Source organism: Adelges cooleyi, unplaced genomic scaffold (assembly GCF_023614345.1).
Source record: "Adelges cooleyi isolate 19-005CV unplaced genomic scaffold, UGA_ACOO_1.1 ACOO_flye_CR_arks_rails_tigmint_CR_PRNA_30, whole genome shotgun sequence".
Taxonomy (NCBI): domain Eukaryota; kingdom Metazoa; phylum Arthropoda; class Insecta; order Hemiptera; family Adelgidae; genus Adelges; species Adelges cooleyi.
Genome location: NW_026095971.1, coordinates 17,692,499 through 17,716,605, shown reverse-complemented (window position 1 = coordinate 17,716,605; position 24,107 = coordinate 17,692,499). Strand labels below are relative to the sequence as shown.

Genomic DNA, 24,107 nt, shown 5'->3' with positions numbered 1-24,107 from the left:
TAAAAAATGGTTGATCGTATTAAATTTTTCCTAATATTCTATTTTGTAGGAAATTTAATTTTGTATAAAATGAATTGAAAGCGTTTTACTCTATTTCCAATCGTTCATCAAACATATTTAAATAACCGTAGAAAACCAGTTTTTCCAAATAAATGAAAAAAGGTATGTTTTATTTTTTTTCTTGGACAATAATGCATTCTTTGAAAAATGTATAGGAATCTTTTTTATAGAGAATTTAATGATCTATCATAAAGTTAATATGTAATTTTATGCTAAATGCAATAGCTTTCTACTTAAACTCGAAAAACTATAAAACTACCCCATTTGGTCATTTTTCAACCCCCTTGCGGCACGTGAAGGGGGTGAGATATCAAAATCAAATTCTACCCAAATTTTTTTTTCATAGTAATGAACAAAATGGCGGGGTAGCCCAATGAAAAACCTTTTAAAAAAATTCTTCATCTATAACTAAGGACCACCCTAATATATATATATATATATATTATACATACGTTTTATAAAATATATATTTATTAGTGCAATATACAATTATACTTCAAAATGATATGGATGAGAAAACCAAAGATTCCACGACAACTTTTATATCTAGAATGAAGAAAATGACAAAGGTTGGTCAAGAGAACCAATTTGTCAGAATGAACTTAGTGAAAATGTCAAAGGAGACCTTCTATGACAAATAGAGACAACGATGATAATTTCAAAAACATTGGTTTTCTTGTGACTTGAATACCCCTTCAGTTTTTTTTTTTTTTTTGATACTATAATTTTTCTATACATCTTAAAACACTATTACTACATAATATATGTTGTATAAAAGAAATTGTATAATGTTCTTTCTTGTTGGTAACAGTAACATGTACTCTATATGCATTAATAAATATATACATACATATTAGACTGACCGAAAAACATCAAATGTCATATTTTTTAAAGAGCTTTTCGCTCAAAATACATTTCTTAATATATAATAAACATGTAAAAATGTTTAGAGGTCGATTTTTATAGACCATAAAACCAATTTTTAAACATTACAATAGGTTTTAAGATCATCCCTTATTAATAGTATAATATATGAAGGGCACAGGGGAGGAAGGGCAGTAGTCCATGTGTGAAAGTTTTAGAGTATAGCAAAAACAAAGTTCGAAAGTTAAATTAACATCAGTTAGACTTAAATAATCTTATTATACTCGTCGTTAAGGGTAAGTCCCTAAGGTGTAAGTTACCGCGCGATATTGGGTTTGTAATTTGAATACCCCTTTCCTATAATAATAATATGTATTATAACAATAAATACAATATTATTTATAACAATATTTTAAAATATTATCAAACATGTAATTTTTAGTTTGAAATATCACGTTAAAAATTCGAATTGCATTCGTATTGTTCTCAAAAAAAAATGAAGCTTCTATTGTTACTCAAATTCATAATTGGAACAAAACTATTATCATAGTTCAAAAGTATTCAAGAGTATTATTTAGTATCGATGTAAGAACACTCGGGTCGTATATTACCCGCATAAAGGGTATTAAAGTGTCTTAGAAAATAAACGTACAACGAAAATAATTTGTCTCTTATAATAATATGGTGTAGGTATTGATTTTTTTTTACAATTTATGTATGAACACGTCAAAGGTATACCATGTGCGAATGCAATTTCTATTGAAATTTTCTCGTGGAACGAAATAAAATATGTAATTTACTGCAAATTTGTTTTTTAAACTACGAAAGGGGAAAAATAAAAAACGATATCGGTATACTATGTGTTTGGGTTAACAATCACTATACAATATTATCTTGTGTATATGTCGGTTGTGCAGACTTTAGTTTTGCATGCGTTATATAACTATGCATACAAGGAATAGCTAATCATTTCCCAACTTTCCACCGAAAGCAAAGCGAGACCAAACAAAAAATATAGTATTGCAGGCACGTTCGACGACTGACGTTTGAATCTGCAATATTTATAAGAGTTCAGTGACACGAACAGTCTAAAACAAAAAGAAAATAAATATTAATAACAACAAATACATTATATCTGGAAGTTATGCTAGTGTATAGTAATATTTCAGCTAGACCATCGCATAAACTTTGATATAGTATAGTGTGGAAACTAAAACGACAGAGCGAACCGCGTTCACCGCATGGCCAAGTCGGTTGCAGACAATAAAACAACATTATACAATAACAGTAAAATAATAATAATATAACACTTAGGCAGCCTACGTTTTAAAACTAACTTTTTCACATAAAAAACAACATATCTCCCTTGTATAGGATTTTCTACGAAAGCAAAAGTATAAATTAAAAAAAAACATAAAAATTAATCATACCCGTCCCATCGCTATTTTTCTTTATAAACAATGCATTATGCAACGACAGTGTCTTGTATTGAAAATATAAAACATGCAATGAACGAAATGTAGCAAAATTGTTTTTGAAAAATCGTTAAACAGAATAAAGACTCTAAACGGTTAACGATTTCCAGTAAAAATATTATGGATGAAGGCTCTTAAGGTAAACGTAACATGTTTCCTTCCCTTGTTTTAGCATATTAATGGCTACGAAAGTGGAATTGTTTCAAATAAAAGTAATGAAGGAGCAGTTTTTCCTCCGAAGATTAATCTGCTAAATTTCTTTTCGTCTTGTCTTACATTATTTAGGTCAGATGCTCTAATTTGAACCCTTTTACGCCTCATTATCCGCAACCATTTCTCACGTCTCCGGGTTGTTCGCTAAACGGTCGTCCCAAATCGGTGTATTCTTTAAGCGTTTACCATAGGATATGTCCGCACCTGAAACCTAAACAGAAAAGATGATTCTTTTCTTGGAAACTCAGATGTCGGTAATTGGAAAACAAATTAATTTGCAAAATTCTTGTATAACACCACGTTAGTATTTCCCATATTTATTCCGGTAGCCCCCTATTATTTTGGGATTAAAAATGCTTACCTGACCGAAAGCTCAAGGATTATAATCTTTCCAAAACTTGTTTTTATTATTTATTCCTTTGGTTTCGGAAATATCGCGGGACACAAAAATAAAATAAATAAAAATACTTCTTTGTAAAACAAAATAGCTTTTTAGCACCGTGCTTTGATGCGAAGCTAATATTTAAAAAAATAAGATAATATATATATATATATATTTTTTTTTTTTTTTTCGTATTCAATTATGATTAGATAGAATATACTATGATTATTGGCTAATAAGCTTAACTATAGCTTAATTATATTATTAGCTGAGAGCTTAATATGTATTATATATGACGTACTATTAAAGTATAAACGTTTTTGTGTACCGTTGAATTTTATTATGACATAATAAATTAATTTATCGTCTGGCATTATAGTAAAAGAGTGTTTTTAGAAAAAGGTTCCCTGTTCCCATTTCATACCGTATTTCCCATACAGGATATTATAGCTTCGATGGTTTTATCATGTTTTCTCAAAAGCAGCAGGCTCTCTGGGTAAATATTATGTGCTAAGTATTTTTATTTTATCGCACACATCCCAGTGATATAGGTAATAAAACAACATGGGAGCTAGTCAGACCAAATCGAAACGAATTCCACATCCATTGGCTGTAATATCTCTTGACGCCGAACAACATGAAAGCGATCGATTTTTAAATTCTGATTTTTTTTTTTTTTACTTTTGAAATAGCAATATATCCAAGTATAGATGTCCAAGTATTCTGCATTACAAAAGAAAACTGAAAAACATCAGAAAGCGCGTGAAGAATTGAGAATTCTGTGTGAATGAATATTTTTAAAGTTCCTTAAAAAATCAATAGGTTCTTTGTCAAAGTTGTATAACTATAAATAATAGCTCCTCGAAGAAATATTGTGAAACTAACAAAAAAGATAATAAACATTAAGTACCTATTCTTTTTACAGACGTTCGAACCAACCAGGACATAACCGCATGTAATAGTACTTCCCAAAATCGAAAAATCTCTTGGTATATGTAGTATGTACTTTGTGCATGTATATTTGAGCTCAGATTTAAAACTTAAGTTATAGGTAACATCTCCACAGTTAAGTGTCCACGTTAGTTTTTACTTGTTATATTATACATTTAATATACACGAGTTTTAAGATGAATAAAATGTATAGTGTCTCAAATGCAACATTAGTGACGTTGTAAATCACAAAAAAATAATTTAAAAAAAAAACAAATGTATATATTATAGTCAAAAGATTTTAACATATACCTAACTACACTGGAAAAATCAAAGGACAATATTATATGAAATAAAAATCAATATATAAGTACAATTGGCCACCTCTATATCTACCAAGAGAAATAGAAGTTTTGATAAATAGACTAAAGATATTGCATACTTTAATAACACATCTAATGACAAGTGAAAATCCTTCCTTATTTGAAACCTGTGATAGCAAAAATATTTAAACAATAACACAAAATATCTTAGATGCCATTCAACATGAAAATATTTCAACATATAAATATTTATATAGTTACAACATACATATAATAATAGACATAAAAAAACATTAAAATTGTATAGTTAAATATAGCATATATAGTTACACAAAGCACCGACGAAATAATGAAAAGATCTTTTTTTTATTTTTACTATATATATTTTTTTTATTCTGCGTCGTTTAATATACAATAATAAATATTTACAAGGTTGGAAACACTTTATATAATTATTTGAAGATGCTAAGATCGGCCAATCATACTTAATATCATACAAAAATCAATCGTTTCCTGTAATATTATGTTTTTTGCTGTTCAAGAATCTTAATTGGAGATCTAAAAAAGATATTGGCCTGCTTTTATTTTAAATATCGGTGGAAGAGGAGAGGAAATTAAAAAAAAACTATGAATATCTTTCTTACACTGATCATAATAAATTGAGTTTTCTTATTTTTTCTTACCAGAGAACCAGCAAAGATTAAATGTGGTTCGTTGAATTCGGTTAAGATTCGATTCAATGAATTCGCACAGTTTTCAAAGAAATGCGTTTCTCAAAAACCTCTGAAATCGCATGGAAACGTCCTCAGTGCCCTTAATAATTTCTTCTTTTAAACCCAACATTAATTTAAATCTCGTTGAAAAAATACTATTAACAATAATCGCATAATCACATGAACGGATATTAAGAATGTATATTGGCTGTGAAAATGGCGACTTCGGTCCTGACTTATCAATCATCTCTTATCAGATGATTTGCATACCAGCAATCTCTTATCATTTAGCCAATGATTTTTTATTTCTTCTTATACCATACCAAACCATTCTAAACCGAATATACCCGTTAAACTCCTCCCCACCCCAAATGTGTTACAAATGCTTTTCAAAAAAAGCGTTCATACATACATTTTTTTCCGTCATCAAAACTGACTGCTAGAATTTGGATGTGAAGCTAATCATTATGTGTATTATAGATAACAAATTACAATACGGTGCTGACACACAATGATACAAGTTATTTTTGGATTTTCGTTTGCTTTGAATTTTTCTATTCGATTGCCGAAACTTGGACATTTGGAAAACTACATGCCGAAGATTTTAGGGTATTTTAGGTGCTCCTCCTGCTGTTGACCTAAATACGATGCGGGTCCCGCAGCTCGTTTTAAATTACATCTATGCGTGTAATAAACGAGTGATGTTATACATATGTTTGCAATATAATTAGGCGTGTACGGTTACACGGCGTTTGTCACCCGCTCGACAGTTGCGTTTAGACCATTACACAAACATACGCCCTGCAGCTGTTATCTTGTCTTGCGGTTACTTTTCCTTTTTGTTAGCAATTTTTCCATCGTCATAAGCGTTTTTAGTTAAATTTACATATATATTATGCATTTTCGTCCACCGACTGCCATTCTAGATGTGAATTCCTAAGATGTACCGAATCGAGGTAAGTGCCTAAATACGGACTATAAACAGAGCCGTTCCATATGTTTTTGAATCGCCATTTTCACTACAAAAGTCTGTATGACTGTGTGACTTGGTAACAGTATAACAATAATCCGCCCTTAATAAATAAAATTATTTTAAGCGAAGCGTTCTTTGTTTTATTTCCCAAAGTTCCAAGACAAATCGTTTGTTTTCGTTTTTTTTTGTCATCGGCTCCCAGTTTAATTTAACTGACGAAAAGGCGGAGAAGAGCGCTCCGATGAAAAGCGTTTGCAATTAATTTAACAAAACTACTTACAAAAATACTATAGCCCGCTCGTGACTAATACATCATTATAGTTTGTTAATTTATTTTATCTTATATATCACATCATTGGTCGTCATGTTATCTTTGTACACGCTGGAATATATAAATGTAATTTGAATTAATTTTTTTGTTAAATGAATTCCTCGTGAAGTTTAAACAGCTTCAAATCGATAATTAATTTTTTTTTTTAATGATATTCCACGGGCTTTGTACGGCTACCGAGATAACTCGGTCTGGAAAAACTCATTTATTCAAGTAGCCAGATGCCGTCCAGTAGTGAACGCACCAGTTGCAACTGTTTAAACACTATACAATAACGGCAACCATGTACCTACTCAAAGGTATCTCCCATTAAGCGCATCGTCGGTGTCCGGTGTTCTACGGTGAGCCATAATATTTTAATTTTGCTTAGTTTCGTTTCCCAAATCGACGTTAATTCGTTCAGGACTACACCTTTAGTGTAACATTTTTAATTCGATTTTAATTTTAAAAAAAAAATGGGAGAAGGTTAAATACGAAGGGCAACTGCGAACGTAAATGAGCAATATACAAAAGCACTCGGACTACATCTTCCTATTATAACAGTCCGAAAAACATTACTTCCTTCGTTGAATCAAGAATATCAAAGTTAATAGTTATTTTTACACGAGGCAAATATTAAATATTAACATTTTTTTAGGTGTTTTTTTTTTTAAAATACTGTTGAAATGCAAATATAATATATTATCAATGTTTTAGCACACCTACTGTCTTAGTTTTTACACGTCTAACATTGATATTATATTGTTCTATGGTGTATTAGACAATTATTTCATGATATTTGTAGTCAAAGAACTGTTGGTAGCCCGAAAATAAGGTTTTGTATTAAACTGTAAATAATAGATGTTGTAAAAGAAAGTAAATATGTTAAATTACTAGTACAAAATATGTTTTATTTGTTTGGAATATTAAACCTAAGGGCCAAGAATATTACTTATTTCAAATTAATACTCAAGAGAAGTTGTTTTTCCTAAAACTGTTTATTAAATAGAATTAGTACCGCTTGTGTATGGACAAACACTATATATTTTATCAATTTTAAGCTAAGTGTGTTTTTTAGTTCATTTATTAGTTAAATTCATAGTGGCGTTATTAATTGAGGAAACCCGAAACGGTGGAAAATTATCATTTAATAATAACATAGGTATAATTTTCAACCGCCAATGTTTAGAACGCGTACTATGCGTTAAAAAAGGTTTTCAATATTGTAAATTCTATCTGAATGACAGTAATAGACAACAACAAGTAGTCATTGTAATTAGATATTTCAGTCAAATAAATTATCAGAATTCGCGGTTTATTTTACTTAGTTGTTGGAAAATAATTAATGTTTACCATATTATTATTTTTATTTATATATATTTAATAGTTTCCCTCAAGTATTTCCCATTTTTCAAACATTTTAAGTATTGTTAACCATGATAATTGCCTTTGAAGGTGTTGTTTACAAATGAATCGCTTTTTGTTAAAAGGGCATATGTTAAATTTTTTGTTAAATTGTTTTGCAACTTCAACTAGTATAAACTTTAATTAAATATTTTTACAGTATCGAAATTTGGTATAAATGTCGAGTATTATGCACGTCATGATGCACATAAAAACAATTATTTACAAAGTTACCACATTTTGAAAGTTTTTTATGCGCTATTAACAAAAAGCGATTCAAATACAATAAAGAAAACTCAATGATTTTATCAATTCTATATTGCGTTTGGGATGAAAATTTCTCAACGTACCTATAAACAAAGATAATATTATACTACTTGACCGTATGCACGTATTATGGTCATTTATTGGCAACTTTCTAAATATTATTTTCGTTACAAATGCCAGCAATGCGGTGATAATGGTTTTTTTGTAATGAATACACGCAGCTTTTCGATTTTGTTCTCAGCCTATACTAAAACATTCTACCCACATGTACCCTAAATGATTTACTACACAACAAGTACCTAACATAACCATATTAAATTCTAGAGACGTACACAATATATAATTTATTATGTTTTGCCTTCTCACAACATGGATTGTATTAGATATGTTTTTTTATCATAACGCGTGTAGGGGAAAAAACTTAACGTTGAAAAAAAATATTATTAAGTATTGATAGCTTTTACTTCACGCTACCGCGATTAGCTTACGCTACACATCCGAAATTATTATTAATGATAAGTTTATAATGGACAAGTGATAAATGGAGAACACAAATAGCCTTTTTTCAGACAATATGCGCTGTATCTGCGGTGTTATTGATGCGAGGAGTTGACATGTTTTTGAACAACATTAATGCCCGACACGGGAAAAAAATGAAACAAAAGCGTTGACCCACACCGTTCGATACATACAATATCAGTCAGCTGCAGCCGTCAGCAAATATTTAGTTTGATTATTTGTTATACTCCACGGCCCACGCTTGTATAAATAATATGCCATTCAAACCCAACAAGTTCGCATAACGCAATATACTTTTAAAATTATTATTGTCAAGGTAATAAGGCAGGTATACTTAAGATTTTTATTTCAAGAACAGGCTCGACCGTTCATCCCGGCTTAACTTAACTATAACGTCGTTATCGGAATGAAAAATGTCCAAAATGGCTTTAAAACTGTGCTAATGTTAAATAAAACTTGAATCTAAAGCAAAAAAAAATAAATTCGGGTCAAGGCAAAATCACAAGCTGTGAACATAATATTCCAATATACCACACAAACTGGAGGCCATAACTTTAACAAAATTATCATGTTAGATACCGTTAAACATTTACAGCCAAACATTTATAAAAACAGTTACAAACTTAAACACTGTATAAACAAAGCTTAAAATATTCTTAAACTTTTTGATGCATGATGTTAAATTTATAAAGAAAGAATATGAATATTGTCATAGTAATAACACATAATATAATTTAGAAAACGTTGATGAATAGTTCATAGATATTACCAGTGGCACAACTATGTTTTATCTAAAAAGAGAAGGGGGAAAAGATCCAAATATGAACAATTCCTTCATAGCACAACTAAGTATAAAATTTCAAATTGAACTTATCTAATGAACATTTCATAACGCAATAGTCAAACACCATAACTATACAAAAAAAAAACTGGTTAATGATCTAAATATACAATAGTAATATTTAATACATATTATATTTATGCAAAATTCAAGTGTCATTGACATGGATATGTTTTACCTCTGGAGATCATTCCAAAATTTGTGTGGCATTTCGTTTTACGATTTTTATCAATTAATGAATTTTACTACTAAGTTGGTTTTTTATGATCTATAAGACTAAGAACATATCCTTGATTTAATGTTTTTTCGTGGAGCGTAGAAATTGGCTAGAGTTTGTTTTTTACATTTATACGATCCAAGGAGGGGGGGGAGGTCCAGATCAAAAGTCAACCCCTGTTGGTTGCACCTCTGAGTATTATCTATTCTTCTTATACGCTTTAACCCTACCAGGATAAAGCAAAGAGGGATCGACCACGCTATTATCTTATTTATCCACGCTTCTCGATCTGTCTATATGCAAAAAATAAAACAAAATTATTGTTAAACAACAAAGTGCTCTCTATAACTGCTATCTAATATGTACTCTTCACCCTCCCCCTCTCTATCTAAACGATGAAAAATGATTTTATAATAAACACGCGTTTAGTATACATGCATAATGTTCCCAAACATACAATTATTACGTGTGACACACAAGGCTTTTAAAACCTATAGGTACAAAATGTTCAACGCGGCTTAAGGAACCATCTGAGCAAAATAATAAATCAGCCTTACAAAACAGGTACAACTATCATAATTTGCAAATTTTCAAAACAAAATTTCGAAAAATTTCTAAATAAAACGTATTAAACAAGTTCGTATATGTCGTTAAAAAATCGTTTACTAACAAATGAAAGACAAATTATTATACTTAAACGTACCTATGTACGTTTAAGTATAATAATAGTAGTAGTATTGTATTGTGTGATACTGGCTTACAGCAATACTTTGAACCAATTAAACGTTTTGCAATTAAATTTGTGTACATAATCGTTGAAAGACTGTGCGGATAATTTAATGTTAAATAAATTCAATAGATGTGCGACACCGGATACCGTGATTTGAAACTTTATGCAATTTGAAACATGAACTCCACGCACTTCTGAATATTTATTACTTTCAAGAATATACGAAACAAAATACTTTATTGAAAAATAACGGAACCGGAAAACAAAGTGATAAAAATTATCGGTTACTAACAGAAAAAATAACGTAAAATGTATAGAATAAGTTAAACTGAAAGTTAGGGTATTTTATTTTAAACTGAAATCGACACTTAGGTATCAAATTGATATGAGAAGACTGCAGAGAAAACTAGTAAATATAATTTTATGGTTCTTTGTATTAGACTTAAAGGGTAGTAGTAAAAGTACCAAAAGGGTTTCGTTTGTTTAATGTAAAAATATGTTTATAGCTTTTTTCTTCTAAAACAGTCGGTAATTTACAGTATTCACATTACACTTAATAATATACAGTATAATATCTATAACGCGGTATTTGAAAAAAAAAATCGTCCACTGACTTTGAAATACAGTTAGCTAAAAAAATTTACGAAAAATAAAAATAAACCATTTTTATAAAGTACACATATCAATATATAATTTAGTAAAAGGGCAACATTAGGTTGAGCGAGGTGTGTCTCACCACAAATTTGTGCAATTAAAAATGTGACATATTGTATTATAATATATGCTCTATTTTAGGAAATATGTTTGTCCAGTAATGTGTTATCTCAAATAAAAATATCTACCGGGAGTCAAACACCGTTGTTTTTTTTATCTACAGCACAAAATATTTTTTTTAATTGTTGGTTTTGAAATAATAGACGTAGGTAAACGCAGTGTAAAGTTTAAGAAAAAGTTTATGTTTTAATTTATTAAAAAACTTTGCCGTTCTAGTTTGTCACGGTTCATCTGGTCGGCTACATGAAAAACTTGCAACTTCATAAACATTTTTTTCTATACAGTCATTCTATTTATAATATATTATATTACATTGTTTCAAAGTTTGTGACTAGTAACAATAAACTTATTGTTTTCTAAGATACTTCGTTATCAATTCATACTCTTAACAATAAATTATTACTTTGCTCGTGAAAAGAATGTAATCTGACTCAGTGACAATAACGAATTAATCAATTTATACCACGCCGTGTAACGTAAATTATTTTCATATTATAAGTGATGTTATTCTAGTTATAATTAAGATGTATCAGATTGACGTTGTTCTATGTGTGAACAGAATGGCATTAATTTTAATATAAATATTACCGTAAGGAAACGAATAATGAATAATTTTACTGATGAACAAGACCAAGACGATAGTAGCTACAAAATAAGAAAGGTTAATTAAATAAATAATTACATTATTAATTGTGTACTGTTGTTTGCGAAATAACTTAATGATAAATCAACATACATTTAACAAAATTATCGTTGATTTAGTTTTAAGTATATTAGTACAAATTAGATCTATTTACACAAAATAATACAATTTAAATGTGTTATTAAATTATATTGAACGTCACTAAGAACTACTAATTTCGTAAATTTATTATATAACTGTAATGCATATAATATGATAATACTAAATAATACTAAACTTCTTGAATAAAATCGGTATTTAAAATAATGTTATAAAATGTATGATTTTGTGCTAAATTATAATTATATGATATAAATCATTATATCATGTAAGCGGTATTATGTTTTATTGATTTACGCAGCCAAAAAAACAATACTAATTTGATATTTATAAAAACCTTGAACAAAATGTATCTGTAATTGTTATATTACACAAACCATTGGCAACCGTAGTTAAATTCTAATAAATTATCCTATTTTTAAAGTAAAACTAATATCATTGAAAACTTTTTTATTGGACACCCTTTAAATGTAATATATTCTATACATGAAAAAAAATAAATACAAAATAGTACCGTATAAATCATAAAAATATGATATTACTTAAAGGACGTACAGGACTCATAGAACCAACAAAATAAGAAAATGTGAAACTATATACAAATCGAACAAATTATTATTGATAGTTCTTATAAGAACCATACTATAGTCTAATTCTTTTGAATTAGAATCAATATAAACTAATATAATTTATTAACATGGGAACATTGCCAAGCTGAGAAATCAAACAAAAAACTTGTATATTTTATCTGATAAGACACTATGATTACCTGTTAAAATATCCGGACCATACTTTTAGGTTCACACTTGGGACCAAATTAGTAGTTTGTGAATACAACCCTCTTAATCTGAGCATGGTATACAATTGACAAAACTTACTTTTTGGGGTGTTTTGTTTCATTTTTTCGATAAAAATTTCTTGAGACAACTTTACTCGATGTACCTTACATTTTACTACTATTAAGTGGTGAGACGTTCTATTAAGAAAACCATTTGTGACAAACACAAAAGAATAGACACTATGAACACAATGCATAAAGATACCGTCACAAAACCATTGTATTGCAGCAAACTCACAATGCATTTACCAAGTATATCATACCGACTGTTATCTTTGAAGACAACTGATACAAAATAAAAACGACCATACGTGTATTGAGCACTACTAAATTGTGTTGAAATGTACGACATAAGTTTACAATTAATGGAAAAAGAAAAAATATACATTAATAAAGCAAATAGAGCACTAGCATTGCTCTAACAATCACTAACCCGTCTCTTCTTTTACCCCACCACTACTCCCAGTCACAAGTTGGGTTAGGTCTGGTTATAAAATGTCGTACGATACGTAACCAACAACAATATATACAAAATATTATCATAATAGTAAAAAAAATCCAAATTCTTAAACTTTTTGTACATTAAGCGTACTTGCCAAGGATTTAAAAGCTGAAAATCTGTCTTTAATCTTCTAGGTAAAAAATTTGCATACCAACTTAATGCTCGAACGTGACATCGTTGTCAACAGTGAAGGTATTATATTGCATTATATCATAATATAGTATAGAAGCATTTCAAAAATGTTGTTTTTATTTACATTTACTAAGCCTTGGCGGGAGGAGGGGGGTAATACTGTGACAATACTCCATTTAATTATGTATTATAACATTAATACAAATTAGCCACATTCCATAGTACATCTACGGGTTATCCCCATAGTCCATAGGATAGAATCCTAATAATAGATAAGAAACAAACGTCCGTTTTGCAGGGTACTTGCAGTTGCACCTTCTTTGTCATGATAAAAATTATAAAACGGCGCATCGTATAGATAAAATAAGTACACAAACGCATTGCAAACTCCATTTGATAATAAAAATAACATAATATGAAGGAAAAAACAGTTCTTATGATTTATACTTACATGTTTTACTATTCCTGGTAGGGCGGTTGAGTTGCGTTAAGTTTTGTACATACCTTTGGTAATCATTTATTGTAATGGTTACTTTAGAAATCTTAAACGTATTTAATTTTATTTTATTTATCTTTTTTTTCTTAGTAATAGTAGAATAGTACAAAAAGAGCTCAAATAGTGGTTTGTAGTATACATAGATAATAACTCCAATAATCAATTTTCTTATACATTTTTAATGTTTATTATATTTTTTTCAAAATAAAAGTAATATTTGTATAGAGTTTTTTTAGATACATATTGATTTAACAAAGCGATCTTTACCAAGTCAATATGTTAGCCTCGGTGAGTTAGTTCCATAATAAATCTAAAATAAATGTACAGCAATTTTTTCGATCAAATTTTTTAAATCGAGAATTTATCTAAATGGTATAGCTAATCATAATACTTAAAAAATTGTATGTCTTTCGTTGCCAAATTTTTCTATAAGTCGGTAAACGGCAGCTGTACACTAAAGTATTGAATATAGTCGAGCGTTCTTGTATGGTCCACTTCATGAAGTATTAAAAATGAACTCTTAAAGAGTTCACGCTTTCCCCCAGTGGCACTTGCAGGGTTCTTATGGCGAATTCACCGTTGTAAAGCAGTAGATATGGGACAATAATCGCTTAATACGTTTTTTACCTCATAAAAACGGAGTGACGGGTCTCTGCCGGTCTCATTCTTTGGTTCTTACACAAGGCTTATAGCATTATGTACGGTACAAAGTAACGCAAACGAATCGAAATCGAAATTAGATTGAGAACCGAAAAAGAAAAATACCAACAATAACGTGCGGTTTCGATCCGTTGTGTGTATGCTGAATGCTGAATACTGAATGTCTAAAGCTTACCGATGGTATCCACGTGTGGTACTTGTATTTGAAGAAAAAAACATACAGAATAAATAAACGCAAGTATTGCATTTAATCGTTAAACTGAACGTTTCTGTTTCTACTTTTACAATATCACATAAGCACTTTATTTTATTCTCCTCCCTCGAAAAGTTAAAAATTAAATAGTATTTAATACTTAAAGATTTCACATAAGAAGACAGGAGTAAATACTACTTAATTATAATAATTTATTATTGCTTTGTACTACTTCGTCTTTATCCCAACTATTTGGGGTCAGCCTCCCTTGTCCTAAACCTCCACTCACCGTACGATCTTTTACATCGTTCTTCGCATGCACAAGCAGTCCTCATATCATTCTCAATTGCATCCAACTCTCTTTTTTTCTTCCCTTCTTTCCCTCCTGCGTTTATTTTCATTATCACTCTTATTGCTATGCTACCACTTACTTATTGATTCCTTATCCTATCTTCTCTCGTCACCCTACTAGTACACCTTTTTTTTTTTACGCTGTTAGAATCGTAAGTGGCCTAATCGGTCATCAAAATAAAATTATAGTACTTAGGATTTCTTTGTATAAAATCAATACATTCTTAAGTCGGCTAAACGGTATTGTTTTATCGTGCATTTAAATTAGCGGTGTTTAATAGAATTTAGGGACTAGATAATGAGCATTTAAAACTAAAAGGTCGCCATGAGTCATGACGTGTCCGGTGTTGAATACACATGAGGTTGATTAAAATTAACAGCCTGTCAACCCGACTCAGCACAAAAAAGCCCTTTACAACATGGGTACTCAATGGGTGGGTCATTGGCATTTGGTCAAGCGAATAACGGCTGCTGAAGAGACAAAGGAAATTGTTACCACATATTATGCCACATATAATGCCACCTATAATCGCTATTTGAATCCGATCAAGAAAATCTAACGGTTCAGAGTTTAAAAAAAAAAAATTTGCTTTTGTAAAAAAAAAACTTAATTTAATTTTTCCTACTTTTCTTTATTAGTCTGTAACAATTTACAAAAGAAAAATAATAACTAGATTTCTTTTAGCATGGAACATGTTTTAGCCTTGACCCCCCCCCCCCAGTCCGAAAAATGACACAAAATAGCGATACTAAAGTAGCGCGCCTACTTTAAAAGTATAATAACATATTAGTTGCCTTCGAAATAATAACGAGTCGTAGTTGTCATGCAAACGTTTGGCCAGCACATATAATTAAGACTATACGATCATCATAATTCGTAAGGGGATTATAGATCAACCCACTGGCTTTTAATCCCCTTAATAAAAAAATAATAATAATTATTATTCTATATATTTATTAACCTGTAAAGTTTTACTATTCACAAATATCTGAACATCTAATAGTTGAATAATACCTCGAATGAAAAAAAAACATTTTTATTTATTTATGGCCTAAGACAGACGTTGTAAATTACATTTTTTGAAATAGGACGTTGCGCATGAATGCTCTTTTATTATTATTATTTTTTGGCTTTTGTTCTTAAATTCCATACTATATTGTTTTATTTATTCTTACGGTTGAAAGAACTTTATATATCAGATGTGGTATATAAAGGTATGTCATGTGGACTAATAATTAAATTATTAAAACAAACATGTACAATGTACAATAATAATATTATTACTATTCCATTATTCTAAAATATAATAATTAGATGTCAGAAATTAAAAGTGTAATTATCTAAGGAACGGTTTTTTTTCAAATACCTACGTTTGATTTGAAATATACAGACATATTAGTTATAATTACAGTTTATATTAATCTAAGCAAATAAAACTAAGTAATATAACAATATAAGTATATTTCATAAAAATAAAATGAAATAGTAACTAACCAGACGCTGAAAAAGTTAATGAATGTACTAAAGTTCTTAGTAATGTTTTTTGTGTATAATATATAATTTAAAAAACAAATTAAATCCAACATCACAAAATAGACGTTTCGGTGTTAATTTAAAAAATATATATACCTATATAACGTCTTTTAAATAAATTAGAAGCAAAAAGTAATTGAACATATAAGTAGGTAATATAGTAAGGTATATGCTTAACCCTCCACAGGCAAGGCTATTTTAACTGAAATTTTACCGAAGCAGGAAGCGCACTGTGGTAAAGCAGATGAGCAAACTAAATACAGACGAGCTGTTTCATAGTCTACAAAAAGGTATAGGGTGGGGTAAAATCGGTTCTTGATAATATTATCTAGTTGGGAGTATTTTAAAAATCGTTCCGGTCACAGGTGACCGAGTCTTGCCTGTTGAGGGTTAAAAAAGTTTGAGATGATTACCGACTTTCACTTCGTAAAAACGATTGCTCACATTGAAGGATTACGATGCTCATATTAGCTTATGATACAATGAACTTTAAGTTTGTGATAACATAATGTGATTTAATTTCGATTTACCACGTGTGCCAATAACGTTAACCAATATCGAATATTGATTTATATATAGATAAAACATAATATAGCTTCTCAAATTGTTACTATGGTAAAAAACATTTTATATTTTTAAAACACAATAAAAGTGTTATTATTTATTCAAATATATTTTTATAACATTTCCACGATATTTTTTAAATTAGCATCATCATCATGTAGCTTAACGGGCCATGAAGGCCCAACGCTGCCATCATGAGATGATTTTTTAAATTATAGTTTTTATAATTATTTTTGTCTGAGAATTGTAATTAGTATTTTAAATTAAATATTTAATCACGTCCCAAATAAAACAAAAGTTGATCAAAAAAATTATTTTATTATTATGGATGTCATAATTTAAATTGTTATATTTTCAGAAACATTTCTGTCATCACTCCTGTACGCTCTATCCAATGAGCTCATTTTAATCAATTTCCTCCTTTGATTTGAATTCAAAATTCATTTATGATGTGTAGCGGATTTTCCTGTAATTAAACTATCTTATCGGCTATTATCTTAATTAGATAAGTATTATTTAATTTTAGTACTAAGCAAAATTATTACTAGGTACCTAAAATAAAACATTTTTTTTATTAAAATTTACATTTAACAAGCGTCTTATGTTGTCGATTCTAAAATATTTTTATATTAAATTACCATGATTATACTAGATTTTTTTTTTTAAAACACTAAAAATGTATATTTAATACTATGCTTTTTGTTCTTAATAATATTAAATTACTAAAATAATAATGCAGTTAAACGTTATTATTACGCAGTTATCGAGTAAAAATATTTTAAATTTGACGTTAATTAAATAAACGGATAGAAAGATTTTTTCGATCCTGTGCAAATAGTATCTGTCACGCTATCACCGTAAATTAATTTTCATATTTTAATATTGTAAGTCGTCGTCAAACAAATTAAAATTTTTACAAATTAACTAATATTGTATTCATTAAAAATGTATTAGAAAAACGTTGAAACAATGCCGAGCCAACAGCAAGAGCGCATTCGGTTGTCATCGATGGGTGGCGAATCGACATGCAGCAACAGCAGCAGCAGCGGTGGCAGTGGCAATTCGGTCATGAAGATAAGACACCGTGTAGTGATGATGGGTACAGCCAGAGTGGGCAAGACTTCCATTGTTACGCAGTTCCTTTACGACCGGTTTCCAGTCCGATACAAGGAGACCATCGAAGAATTGCACAGGGGTAAGATTTGTTATTTGATAATACCCTGTGACGAAATTATATACGTAGTTAATAAATAAAATATCGTATCTCTTATCTGGCTGTATACTCTTGTCTAGCTGGTGCATAATTTAAAACCTAGGGCGCCCGCAAAGAGGAGCGAGGAAGAGGAGGACAACTCCACTCCTTGCTTTTCTGCAAGTTAAAAAAAAATGATATCCAATATCCTAAATTCGGAAAATTAATTACAAAATCATAGTCGGTACCCCCCCCCCCCTCCCCAGGCATCTGAAATTATTACCCACCAAAAAATAATTTTTTACTGATATTCTTGTGGTTAATAACACAAGAAACCCTCGTTAGATAAAGCCATACAAATTTAATCATAAGTATTGTTTTAAAGATTTTAAGTTTGTCGTGATGTTTTTTTTTGCCTTAAATTTTGCAATTTATAAAAATAAAAATAATTTTATCGCACTCAAATTTATTACAACTTGCGTGCATATTGTATAAATGAGTTATTTGGGAACTAGTCCACTAAGGTGTATTTAAAATTTCTCTTTTAGGTGAAATATATTTTTTCATGGACATTTTCCCAAATAATACTATGAGAAAAAATGTTAAATACATTTTACTGAATTATTAAAATGTGTACTCAAAACTACCCTATGTGTCCAAAGTTATTGATTTTTGCAGAATTTCAAAAAATATGTATATCTTGATTCTAGCTAGTGCTAAACATAGATACAAGATACAAAAACTTAATTTATTTATTAATCATAATGCACCTACAAAGTTACATTTTATTACAACTTAATTTTCTTATATTTTACATTTAGTGAAAAATAATAGATTTTTCTACTTTTTGGATAACCGATCAATTTAATATTATTTACACTTGTTAATATTTGCATATTTTGATACTTTTTGCTCATCTTTGCTTCCAGTAAATTTTAATCAAGCAATTTTTATTGACTTTTCCGTTGATTCCATAATATTATATATACTAATATATTATGATCTCTTTGAAGTCCATTTCTCTGTAATTTTAATGTAATCTTGAAAGTATTATTGACCAATTATACTCTCTGTATTTTTGGAATATTTTGTATGATTTATTTTTATGGCCGATACAAATGTAAACAAGCCCGGTCTTAAATTTCGATCAAAAACTGAAACTAGTCTATACTTAAACATTTCATTTTGTTGTTTTAAGTTTGACAGTAGTTTTACTTTATCCATATTCGTTGATTTATAGGTGATTACGAGCTGCCCGATGGCGCCCGGTTGACATTGGAAATTTTAGATACATCGGGAGCCTATCAGTTTCCAGCTATGAGAGACCTATCCATAAGCACAGCAGATGCTTTTCTCTTAGTATTCTCGGTCGACCGAGAAGATACTTGGGATCAAGTGAAACGATTTAAAGAACAGGTGAAACACTGAAGTCTGAATGTACAATTGTAAAATTTAACCATAATATACAATTAATGATTATTTGATTTTATAGATAAATGAAATGCGAGGTCCAAAGATACCAATAGTCATCGTAGGAAACAAATGTGAGCTTTCAGATAGGTTTTTGCCAGTTGAAATTACTGAAGCCATTGCCAGATACGACTGGGAATGTGGTTACGTGGAATGCTCGGCTAAAGACAATAGAAACATCGTGCAAGTGTTTAAGGAACTGTTAGCTCAAGCAAAGGTATACAAATATTTAGTACCAAAGCTCATTTTAAAATTTTAGTATATAGAGATTGAGAGTTGAACTGCATACTTTTTTTTTTACCTAAATGCACCTAACCTAACCGTAACAGATTAAAAGTCATTTATGAACTTTACTGACTATGACCACCATTAAAGATGTTTTGAGTGTACTACCACAAATTCAATAATACAGTCTACATATTATTACAATGAAGAAAATTGTCTTAAGTTAAATAAGCAATACATTTTATTTAGTTTAGGCTATAGCCTTATACAACTAAATTTAGGAATATATATTTTTATTACATTTTTTATCGAATAATCTGTTTTATTATGAGAACAAAGGTATGCTTTTAGTAATTTTCAATAGCCAAGCGAGTGTCGGTAAATTTAAGTTTTTATTCGTTCTGTGAGATTAAGGTCTTCGCTTTTTAGTTACTTTTGATTCTTTGACTAGATGAGTTTCATTTGATTAATATTTTTGTATGTGATTACAAGATATCACTTGAAGGGTTGTTATGGCTTCTAATGTTTTTTTTTTTGAGCCTGTCTTAGTGCGTTTTCTTTGGAAATGCGGTCATCTAACTTTTCCGAAAATACGCTTTATTGCCATAGTTCTAAAAGCTTTTATTGCCGGTCTTTTGTCTATTGATGATCATAGACAGATAAGTTTACTCAATAATGTTTTAGTTTCTGGCCCATTAGTTGTTTCTCCGTAATCTATTATTAAAAGGACAAGACGTTTTTGTAAACAGCCAACAGTGTTCTTTAGTTCGCTACCCATTTTGAGTGACCAATACCTTTTTAGAACAATCGTTATCACCATAGAATATTTTCTTTAATGTTTATATTTTATACTATATTATTATTTTGAAGGTTAAAAGTTCTAGTAATGAGATATTAGGTATAATGGTGTTATGCGTATTAACAACAAATTAGCATATTGCGTTATATTATTGTACATATTAAATATTGCATTCTATATCTCTATAGGTTTAGACGCAGACAATTTCAACTTTTATAGTAATAAATAAGGAAAGATAGAATAAATTAGATTTAAATGTAAGAATAAAATAACAGCACAGAGAAAACGGCCGAAGGTCATAGATGCGTCCTATAATTCCCGATGCAACCCAAACGGCTCCCATCCATTGTTTGTTTTTTCCTATGTTAAATTTTTAATGTTTCCATAATTCCCAGAAAAACTAATTTAATTACGACCATTGTACATTCTAATATAAAATAATATGTACATACTTTAAGAATGTCATTAATATAAATAATAATTAGGAAAGTCGAGGAAAAAACAATAAGAAAACTAAAAATTAGTAAAATATAAATAATTTATATAATAAATATTTAAATAATGAATAAAGCGCTGTAGTCAAAATTGTTTTTTTTTTTACTTACTTCTGAAATGTATTATTGTTGTAGTAGTAAAAGAATTAAGAAATTATATGTTCAATTTACCATACTTTGCGAACCAGAATTCACTAACGATTAATGAATTGTTTAACCTGACTGTAACAATTACAACCTATATAATATGTTCGACATTATGGATAACTGATATGTATGTATTTAACGTTTTCAATTTAGGTTCAATACAATCTGAGCCCGGCCGTGAAACGCAGACGAATGTCACTTCCTAGTTACGTGGAAAACCGTTCAGGTTCAGCCAAAGGTCGTTATATGCTCAAAAGGAATTCGTGCACTGTAGCTTAATACGAACAACGTCCAATATTTACTCAATGTACTATTTAATTTGCAACAATATTAAGTTAGGTAACATATTATCCCGATTGTATGTACCTAGACGATACAATGTTTAGAATATTAACACGATATTGTACTTATAGTCACTAGCCCTCCCCTCCTCCCCTTCCCTGTTGAACCGCATTTGTTTGTACATTGATCATAGCAGCTAAAGGTCAGCGTTCGTTTTCAAATTTGTGCTTAGCATAACAATGGTAATTGTTACCGGCTGAATGGTCCTGTAATGCTTTCGCTAATAATTCACCTTTTGATAGTAATAAATTAAAACCTATGTGTTATGTAAATTATATTAATCTATAATATCGTATATATTATATACATATATATTATGATAAAAATGTTTAATATACCGTGAAAGTAGAGATTTTGATTAGACATTTCAAGAGGCAAAGTTTTCTGTCCAAGAAAACTTCTATACTTCTATTCAATTATTAATGCATTTTTTCCCTCAACAAACTTACATATTATTATTGACCTTAGTACAATACACGGAACGAAATATAGGAGCTTTATTCATTAAACGAAACAGTTTACGGATAATTAAGGGTGGTTTTTATAAATTAATTATAATTATAAGAACGAATTGAAGGAAAATGTGTACACCAGAAATGAGCTTTGTGATTAGAATTTATTGGGTTGTTAATAAACAAACTAAATACACTGGTTACCTATACATGGAATTGATTAAAAAAGCGATTTGTGTTAAAAATGTATAATTATTTTAAAAATATACCATAATTTTTATTAGGAGATAAAACTAGTTAATAATTATTGAGTTTTAAATAAAACAAGTATATGTAGTATAAAAATAAGTATTACCTCAAAACGTGGGCTAATTAAGTGTGATTTTTTTTTTGTATCAGCTTCGAAATTAAATGTTATTATACATATAATATATTATGAATAAATATACAAAATATATATCCAATACATATATTATAATATGCACAAGATCATTAAAACATTATACTTATTATATAATATTAAATTTTCCATTTTGTCTTTGTATATTTTTAATTTGAATTTAGCTTCTAATCGTTGTTTTATAACAATACAATTAGCATTATATTTGATGGGAATATATTGAACACTATTATTAGAATAACATAGTTTATATAATTATAAAAAAAAACATTGTTTTACATATTGTAATGTACAATTACTTATAGATATATATATTATATTAATAAGTTTGTTTTATTAATCAATTTCATTAGTTTAAAAATAGAAGCAAAAAATAATATATTATAAAACGTATAAGTATAATTTAAATAATTTGTCGTCTTACAAATTTTGTAAGTATTAAGGATTGCCGGAATTTGGACTCTTGATCATATCTAGAAATGTAAAATAAGAGTTTTTTTTATTATCTAACTAATACGTGATTTATACACTAACTTTTAGTGATTAGTTTATTAGTTAAAGTAATCAATTAAATGTAATTTAATTAATATTCATCCTTACAATAAGTATTTAAAAAGTATAATATTTAAAATAGCTTGCCGTCTATTGAATATTTTATAGTTTTATAGTGAGCAAATTTTCCTAGAAATATCAAATAGGTATGACTAAATTGGTGCCACAATAATGTGTGCACTGTTTTAATAATACAAAGCCAGATATTTTATTAATGATTGAATAAATAATACAAATATTATACAGACGAAATATTATTTTTTAAGTTTATTATATTTACCTAAATAATATATAATTGTTTATTAAATAAATACTGTTTTTTACAAATAAATATTTATACTGAAACAAATTGTATTGTTAACCATTAGGTACATACAGGTTGATTCATTAAGGATAAGACACTAAGAGACACTAGTACTAGACACTTGTAGTTTTTTTTTTTAGAGAAATATTAGTTTATGTTACTTTACAATATTTAAATGCTTATTTGTTTTTAAGAGCTTTTTCAAATTGTTAAAATTAAGCGGTAACGTACATATTTAATTAGCTTTAAAATTAAGAATAATTTGCTAAAAACGCTTACTAATCGATAACCAGTTTTGAATAATTACATTTATAGCTACTAATTAATTTTAAAATGGGAGTTGGAGTATGGTAAAGTAGAAGTGGGTAAGATAAAAGTAATACTAAACTTGAATAACTGAAAGAAAGAATTATCCAAACTGGTTATGGACCAGTAATACATTTTAGAAAACTATTATTAATTTAAATATTTAAGTAAAAATATAATTAAGGTTCAAAAGAAAATAGAACTCTGAAAAATCTAAAAAAGATTAATTTTTAGTAATTTAATAATATCATAAAACGAAAATGTTTTCAGAAAGAACAACTACAAAACTGCAATTATTTAAAAAAAAAAACAAGAAAACAGTGTCTTATCATTAATAAATTACTCTGTATAGATAATGTTAACATTTTTTTAAATTTTTGCAAGAAATACCATCGTAGTTTTTCAATCTTGTATATT

The 24,107-nt window shown here is 28.8% G+C and overlaps 1 protein-coding gene across 3 annotated transcripts in view; it reads left to right on the top strand.

Annotated features, from left to right (window-relative positions):
• Positions 1–22,652, top strand: part of LOC126838451 (GTP-binding protein Di-Ras1-like) — a 48,523-nt gene extending 25,871 nt beyond the window's left edge. Inside the window, exons 1-5 of one of the 3 annotated variants that reach the window (XM_050572859.1) lie at positions 5,746–5,916; positions 17,962–18,202; positions 19,440–19,615; positions 19,692–19,886; positions 21,488–22,652. In XM_050572859.1, coding sequence (XP_050428816.1) covers positions 5,902–5,916; positions 17,962–18,202; positions 19,440–19,615; positions 19,692–19,886; positions 21,488–21,613 — 753 coding nt within the window. In that variant the 5' untranslated portion in view covers positions 5,746–5,901 and the 3' untranslated portion in view covers positions 21,614–22,652. Of the gene's footprint in view, positions 1–5,745; positions 5,917–6,450; positions 6,606–17,961; positions 18,203–19,439; positions 19,616–19,691; positions 19,887–21,487 lie in introns of those variants that run through there. The other 2 variants (XM_050572861.1, XM_050572860.1) reach the window with 2 other exon arrangements.
• Positions 22,653–24,107: the final 1,455 nt, after the last annotated feature.